Source organism: Strongylocentrotus purpuratus, unplaced genomic scaffold (assembly GCF_000002235.5).
Source record: "Strongylocentrotus purpuratus isolate Spur 01 unplaced genomic scaffold, Spur_5.0 spur5_scaffold_14, whole genome shotgun sequence".
NCBI classification, from domain to species: Eukaryota; Metazoa; Echinodermata; class Echinoidea; order Camarodonta; family Strongylocentrotidae; genus Strongylocentrotus; species Strongylocentrotus purpuratus.
Window position 1 is genome coordinate 36,381,274 of NW_022145599.1, and position 8,798 is coordinate 36,390,071.

General features: G+C 38.1%; 1 protein-coding gene across 1 annotated transcript; it reads right to left on the reverse strand.

The window, feature by feature from the left end:
* Positions 1–546: 546 nt before the first annotated feature.
* Positions 547–8,798, reverse strand: LOC585553 (RNA-binding protein with serine-rich domain 1). Its single transcript, XM_795251.5, has 6 exons — positions 8,685–8,798; positions 6,521–6,655; positions 5,686–6,021; positions 4,496–4,737; positions 2,027–2,180; positions 547–1,292 (listed from the first exon to the last, which is right to left on the reverse strand). Coding segments are annotated over exons 1-6 (987 nt in total). The 5' UTR covers positions 8,687–8,798; the 3' UTR covers positions 547–1,174.

Consider the following 8,798-nt stretch of genomic DNA (forward strand, 5'->3'; position numbering starts at 1 on the left):
AATAACTTGTCTCTTTCATAAATGTGATCTTACACAATGAAACAAATTGGTATATCCAAAATATTTAATAATAGGGTAATAGCAACTCATTTTAATAAGGCTCATTTCATCACTTTCATATTTTTTTTAATCAAAAGCAAAATCATACAAAATGACACTGTATCAGTGTACTGCACTTGGTATTAAAATGCAGCTATGACCTTAATTGTGATGTAAGCAGTACTGACTAATCAATGAAACCATATCAAAAGATTGACATCGATTTTAAATGAATGACTTCCTCAACCCTCCCAAGACTTCATAATCATGATCATACAACAAATTACCCAAGCTGAACAATTTCTAGTATCAAGAACTGTATAAAGGCTAGATAGATCTTTTGGTAAAAGGGTGCATTTTATAAAAGTTTATGTACATTATGTAATAAACAAGTTGTGGAAATTTACACAAATTGTACATGTCTAATAACTGCTGCAGTATCTAATCAATCCTTGGCCAGATTCTGATTTGCAAGAAAAGGGTTTTTCCATCATTTAGGGGGTATTCTAACTAAAAAAGCATGTACATCGCTTATCTTTCATACCTACGGCTTAAGATGGATAAGTGCCAACCAAAAAACTACACTCAATCTAGACCCCAACTGTGTGCTGTGTCTTTTTAAGACATATATGTATGTTGTTATCAGCACTCGTTTCTATGATTACCACACAAAGTCATGTCTATACTGATCATATTTCCAACTCTGGTTCTGAATTTTCCTGCCATCTTCGTAAGTACACATTTGGTTTGGATCAACTTATGTGTATACACCTTTCATATTGATGATAGTCAATTTCAGTGCAGACTCGCTCAGCGATCACAACACTTTGAAAAGTTGATCAAGGATCAAATGCAGCACAGAAAATTCAGATAACTTTCAGACGAAGACAAAGTTAAGAAAGAATCTACACTCAACCCACGTGAGACAAATGTATGAAAATGGCTAAAAAAGACAAAAATATTGACTGATTATCTAAATGTTGATTGAGGAGAGCAGATGGAGAACAAAGCAATGAATGCAGAAACCGGTCAAAGTAGCTGTTAGGTGTGAACAGGTGAAGAATGGCCCACAATCAACCCACGTGGGACGTACATGTATGAAAATGGTAGAACAAGACTAAGATACATTGATGGATTATCTAGAGGAGCTGGAGCTGGATCGGCTGTATCTACGACGTCTGGCTGGTGATTTAGACCTGGACCTGGATCTAGACCTGGATCTAATAGGTGATCTTCTCCTAGGGGGTGGTGACCTGGAGATAGTATGAGTAAAGACAATAACAAAATTACAGCTCTAGATAAACTCAAGAGAAAAGCCAATGGCATTATTGCAAACCTAGAAAAAAATGGATTATCATGACAGGTGCATTTCAAACCATTTGGTAAATTGATAATGCAAATGATAAGAAGCATCCAGAATATTCATGGCAATGCAGTTAATCTCAAATGTACCTCAACCAGATCTTATCTATTCAGATAATAATTAAGCCAAGCTAGAACATATCAAAACCAAGGCTCTTGCCAAGCTTTTTATCTTGGTTGCTAGCCAGACAATTGCTTCAGGTTGCCAAATTCAACTTTCGATGGTCATGTAAAGAATTGTTCTGTGAACTTGAGAAAGAAAAATACATAGATGTGGAAAAATGATGTATAAGTACAATATTAAACTTCAGAAAATCTGAAGCGAATATTGTCATCCACCTACTCCCTACCCCCTACAGTACAATGTCATTCAAACTGAAACAGGTGTAACAAATGATAGCAATCATGTAGTATGACCGAGGTTTGTACTAAATGCTGTCTGTACTAGTTTCGCAAGGAGGGATTAGACCACCCAGGGTGGTCAATGACAGGTGGCTATCTCATCAGCTTAGCTCTCAATTAACATAAAAATAGAGGATCATGGGGGACCAATGGTCATCGATTAGGCATTAATTTCTATATAGAGGAAGCAAGTAGCTACAAGTAGTAGTGTGGCTTTAATTACCTTCTCCTATCCCTGAATCTTGGGGGAGGTGATCGTCTCCATCCTGGTCCTCCTCCTCTCCTTGGTGGACTACGTCTGAGTGGAGGAGGGGGTCTGGGACGAGCTACCGGAGCTAAGACGAATGCAGCAGTGATCTCTTGACCATCAATCTGACCTGCAATCAAACACAATTTAGAGTAATCAATCTCATCTATTTCACATCTCATGGCAACCAATAATGATTCAGTCAGACCGCAGCGTGCGCGATAATGAGGCTATACGCTGATTTTTATTCAGCGTCTCTTTGGTTATCTCGTACATTCACGTGTGCTGAAATTCACGAGATTTTCCGTGAGATTTGTAAGGGTGTACATGGAGCTGCTTTTGTGGTCGATAACTTCTGTCAACATGGCAGCACGCAACGGTAATTACTCTCGAGATTCTCAGCTTCAGTTTGATATGAAACTTGCCATCTTTCACAATTTTGAAACAATCCTTTTTCACCACTTTTATTGTCGTTATTTTTGTAACATTTCAACAGGTATTTTGTACCCTAAATTTCGCTTTTGGTTCCTGACTTTGGTACATAATTAATTTGTTTACTTTGAGATTCGTTGGAAAGATGAAAAGTCACTGATCAAAATAATGTCAAAACCTAATTGACGCAAAATCTTGTTCTCTTTATAATCATAGTAATTAAGACCCTAAAAACCCGGAAATTACCAATTTGTTCTTTCTATAAGATGGCGCGAAATTGTGTGATTTCATACTCGTGCACGCTCGCCGTTTGAGCAATGGCAATGCATAACTGATTATTAAACTCCAGGGAGCTCTGCCGCGCCACCGACTGGCCGAAAAAATTAAGAAAAATGATTAAAAAAGAAATAATGTAGAAAATTTTTATCTGAAAGGCAGGTGACGTAATTGATCCAGGGTCCTCAGATTGTTGTCATGACTGCTTGCGCGCACGTGCATTACAGGCGCACGCCACAAGGAATGCTTATTCAAATATGGTATTCAGAATGTTAATAAACCAAAGCGTAACATATGTGACGTAGTTGACGTTTTTGGCCAATCAGAACGCTCTATTATCACATCGGCAAAGTTGACTACTTTTTTTAAATTATTCATGAACATTCGCGTGATTTTTCTTGGTTCCTGACTTTGGTACAGCGTAAAATATAATAATTTTGATATCATTGTAAAGAAAAATATTTATGCTTTATGCTGATTATAACATCTTCTTGACGCAAGAATGATTTCTATGTGAAAATCAGCCCTACTCTTTAGATAGATTTATCGTCGAAAAACCCCATTTTCAAGGCGAAATATCTGTTTTCAAAATATATTTAACATGATTGTCATATAAGTATATAGAGAGTGCAACTTCTTATTTTTAAAATAAGACCCATTTCATGAGAAATGAACAATTATAAAGGCAAAAACTGCCGATCGGGAAGACCGTCTGCACTACTCATTACGTATGCAAGACACGTAAATTCTTGCATACGTGCTGAATAAAATAGAGGGTTTTCGCACCGGCTGCGGTCTGACTGGATTGGACTATATGTGACCAATGCAAAGGAAAGCAGAGCGATTAAGATCATCAATATGAAGAAAACAGATTTTAAGGTAGTGCATCTCAAACAAATAAAATGATAATTAATTCTGGACAAGTTTTCCAACAAACTTAATCTGTCCAAATGATAAGAGAGTTACTGCAGAGATCAATTTAAAGGTAAAGACCAGTTTTGGAAAAGCCCCCCTCTCAAAATATGAAATGGAAGTTCTTATTACCAATCATGTGAAAGAATGTGTTTTGACTAATACGTGATACAAATTTTGCCGAGAAACCACCTACTAATTGATATATTTGGTAAAATATTTGGACCTGATAGATATCGCGCACGTGTGGCATAGTCCCATATACATCTTTCTGTGTACAGTGCTTGTAACTTTACCAAGACTGGGCCAAATTTCTTATCATTTTGATGATTCCAGAACCTTGCAGTACACACCAATACTTATATGCTAGATGATCAACCTTTTCTGATCGATTCCACAACGTTTCTTTCACAATGCAATCGCATGACCACAACTGGTCTTTATCTTTAAACATTTCAAGTGATTGCTTTTCTTGGGGGGGGGGGGGGAATAATAAACACAAAAACAGATTGTGTCCCTTTTCTTTTTGAGCGTTAACACCATAGAAAGCAAATATTATGGTCAGAAAAGTTATACATCTATTAGTGTTTTGGTATCCAAGATTTTATGCATGAATATCATCTAATCTACTCAATAGTTGTTTTACCCTTCCTTTAAGATTATATTTTAGCTTTTCAAACCTGCAGTATACATTTACATTTATAAGTACTATTTCAAACTGATGTTTTGAAAAAAACTACCAGCACTGAACCCAAAGCAGAGTCATTTGGGGGATAACTGAGCTCCTTCAACAAAGATGACACAAAGAAGAGACCCCATTCTTACCTCCATCCATGTGTTTAAGGGCCTTATCAGCATCATTAGAAGACATGAAATCAACGTAAGCGAAGCCACGGGACATGTGTGGATGGACCCGATCAGGAGGAATGTCAATGCTCTTGACGGCACCATAGATCGAGAAGATCTCCATCAGATGTTCCTTGTTGACATTACGGGTGAGCTTCCCAACGTGAAGCCTGGAGGACTTGGGAGAAGGAGAACGCTTGCGACGAGGGGGTGACCTGGATCTGAGGACAAACAAAGAGAATAAAGGAGGGTCCTTTAGAAAATATGTCTGTCAACCTGTCTTTGTAGCCATCTCTTTATAAAGGTCTTCTGCCTATGATGAAGACCTCTGGGTGTAGGGATGTAGCACCTGTCTAAAAAGCATTCTACAATAACGTCTTTTCTGTCTTTTTTGGGTGGTCTCAGTAGACTGGGTGAACAGCATCCATGAATGAAAGACCTCTAAAACATGTTAAATTGTTTTCCTTCCTTACTGTCCACTTGTTCAAATCATACTGCAACTATCAAGGTGCAAATTTGCAAGTTGTAACTTAAAAAAGATACATACAACAAAATGAATGGTAGGTAATATAAAACGATATTGCACATATATTTTGAGCAACATTAAAATCTGTGAAAGTATAGTTTCTAAACTTTCAACAGAACAAAAGCAAGTCCGAGAAAAAAAGGGTTAGACCCAGAAAGTAATGGAAAGTAGAATTATCGAAATCCTGTAGAAATGTATCCTGAAAAAAGCTAAACAATGTCACAATATCCCTAAATGGTGTTGTCTATGGGTAATAATATACCAGCGCATATCACAATAAATCTCTATGCGCTGTAAGAAAGAGTAAGAATGAAAGGTGGATAGAGTAACATAAGAAGAGTGAGATATGCTCAACATACTTCCTCTCGTTAACATTGGAAAGTATTTTTGAAATGAAATGTTTTAAGACGCGCCTTAAAGTTGTCAACAGTATCACAGTTTTTAAAAGATTTTCTGGTAATTTATTCCAAAGTTCGGCAGATGCAACCTGAAAAGAGCGAGACCCGTAGAATTTATTTGTGGAATGGTGAGGAGAGACTTTGGGGAAGATCTGAGGGTTCTGTTTGGAACATATACATGTAGGATAAGTAATTTATTAAAGACCTTCAATAAAAGCTAATTGATCCCTCTCTATGTTTCTCACCTTGATCTACTTCTCTTAGGTCTGGATTTCTCCTTTGATTCTTTCTCCTTCCTATCATCAGGCTTTTTGGAAGTCTCCTTCTCTGTCGCAGCTCCTGCTTTCCCATCCTTATCTCCGCTTCCTCCCTTTGCCTTGGAAATGCTCCTGCTCCTGCTCCTTCCTTTGCTCTTGCTCCTACTCCTGCTCCTGCTGCTCCCTGATCCACTCCCTGACCCGCTCCCTGACCCGCTGGAGCTACCTGAGCTTGATCTACTGCTGGATCTTGAGGATCTGGATCGCGATCGGGAGCTCCCTGAACTGCTCCCACTGGAGCTGGAACGGCTCCTGGATCTGGAACTAAATAGAAAGAGAAACTATGAAAATATGGCAGAACTGTCAAATATTTTAGAGAAAAATCTGCAAGGCTTTTATAATGTATTTCTAATTTTATTGGTGGAAGTGGGAGGAGTGACCCTCAAACAAAAACAGCAATTATAAAATTTAGGTGTCTGTTAGAAACAAAGTTTTAAATGGATTTATTTCAATAAGAGCTTTGTTGCACATAAGCAATCAATCTTGTTACTGCAGACTGATCATGTATCACATACATGTGATAAGAATTTTAAAAATACATCTCAGTGAATGGTCAGCAAGGTGTGTTGAAGGGCTCTTTTGAACAACATCTGAAGTTGATACCATATATTTTATCGTCCAGAAAGAGTCCTTAAACAAAGCTCTGGCTCTTGAGTGATATCATCAGCATTCTGTAATATTAAAGTGTAATGCGAGATGTATCTGAAAGAAAATGACTTGGACCTCCTACACAAATGAAACCTAAATAAGATAAGTGTCATACCTTCCTGAGCTACTGTCTGAACCAGATGAACTTCTGCTGGTTACCGATTTACTTCTTCTTTTCTTGTCTCTACCTCGGCTTCTTCTCTCAGCCCTCCCTCCACTCCTACTTCTACTCCTTGTCCGACTTCTCGGCCTGCATAAGGGAAGATAAATTTCATTAAATATATATGACAAGATAATCGACATTCATTTCATAGGAAGGTGATGTTCCAGGAGCTTTCTTGGCTTCCAGATTTTTTGTCTAGACCTTTGAATAAAAATAGGCTCTGGAAGTGTTGCTGAATGCTGTATTAATTTAAGCAACACTTCCAATCCTATTTTACAGTATAGTATTAGCCTACTAAACACTTTTTTCATAAAGTCAGCATCAAAATGGCAATGCAAAATCAGCCTAGACCTAATTCAAAAGGTTCGCTGAGGTGGGAATGGATGATTAAATACAAGTGAGACTGAGAGCATGCGATTTAAGTATCATATTTCATTATAAATTACCTAGCCCGTAATTGTAGCTAGCTTCAGTACAAGTTTGCAATTCACCATAGCCGATACCTGGCCTGGCTTGATTGATCATTAAACAAGTATGAAGTAGGCCTAGAGTAAAGTAGCCCGTTTTCGGCCACTTAAGACAAAATCCTATTTTTAGGACTCTTTACTTCCTATTTATTATCATTTCTTGTTCAAATCATGAAGCAAATATTATTATTATTTACACAAAAAAAGAATCCCAGAAAAAAATCACGAATTGCCATGACAATATCCATTTCAATTTTCACTGTTTTGGAGCCCGTTATCGGCCGAGCGTTTCAGTTTACGGCCGCATGTACAAAGTCAATAGGAAGCGCTCGCGCGCGCCGTGCGTTTCCGCGCTGATGTACAGCACAAGCGGGCGGAGCAGGTATCCCACGCCGGAGCTCCCTGGTGCTCGCCTGGCCGAAGACGGGCACAGCGGTGATCGGAAGTTGGAATCTGAATTAGATAGAGATATCGTGTGTGCGTCGCGGTGTGCGGCTGCATTGATTTAATACATGCGATGACATACTTTTGAGCTTGCGACTAGCACAAAATCGGGCTTTAAATCTGAAAAAATACTTGAAATAAAGCTCATTTTATGGTACCCATATTTCTTACAGACACGCGTAAGATACTCGATTTTTCAGATTTGGGTAGCGGGACCGGCGATTACATCGCTAAAATGTGATATTTTAGGATATATTTTCCATTGCAAATGTGGTTCTTCAGTGACACTGGCATGGTATGGTATGTGTGGGATATGTGTTATGCTATTATGCGATGTATTTTAGAGTGATTTTACCTTGTATCCAACCAATCGGCCGAAAACGGGAGCTGGCCGATTACGGGCTCCTTTACTCTAGTCTAGATCTAGATTCTAGTGATGAATGCAAGATTTCCTATTTCAACCTGTTCAAATCCAATTAAATCTAGATCTAGACTGATCTCATATTAATAATATTAATATTATTGAGGCATTATCGTGATCAGAGTCCCCTCTCATTTCTCTACACAGCTAGCTTTATTGCGTCTGCAAGCGGGGGACTTCGATCCACCTCCATAGACGTTGCACGCAAACGTGTGTGTACACTGTGTGAGTGAGAGGGGGACTTTGATGACGATAAGGCCATTATTGACTGCACATGCACCCTATCTAAGTAAAGATTTCAGAGTGAACTGCAAAAGGGAGTATTCAGATAAAGATCAACACAGCCATAGTCTACCAATAATATTGATAATGATCATTCTCATTTCACAAAAGTTGACACAAAACTTGCATCATTCCTCCCTCATAACCATCTATGACTGTGGCATTGATCTTAAGATGTAATCATTTTCTTGCTGGAGTCACTATAGTGCAGATGACTAAACAGTGGCCTGATTATTTTTCAAGAAATGGATCAAAAACAACAATTTAAAATCATCTTTACTTTCTACAGTCCCATTCACTTATATCAACGTTAGTACAGCTACTCTTAATTCGCCGTAGAATAACAAAAAGCGCACATATAATAGATGATTTGTATGCAGTATGTTGATTATTAAGAAAAATGCAACGGATAATATTAAATTAATATATCAAATATAATGTTGGTTTATTGAAGAACACCTAGAACTCTCTGATGTTTAGGAAATAAAGCGATTTTGCTCACATTTTCACCACAGTCGGAGGGACGCTACACTAGCTAGAAACGATAAAACTCGATTAGAGCTGCCCTCTACGGGAAAGACTGGACAGCATCAGGAACTAGGAAGGATAGGAGTAA

Coding starts and splice junctions, on each gene's coding strand:
- LOC585553 (XM_795251.5), bottom strand. Junction 6,022..6,520: donor TCAGACAGTAGCTCAGGAAG/GTATGACACTTA, acceptor CTTTCTATTTAG/TTCCAGATCCAGGAGCCGTT. Junction 1,293..2,026: donor AGATTCAGGGATAGGAGAAG/GTAATTAAAGCC, acceptor TACTATCTCCAG/GTCACCACCCCCTAGGAGAA.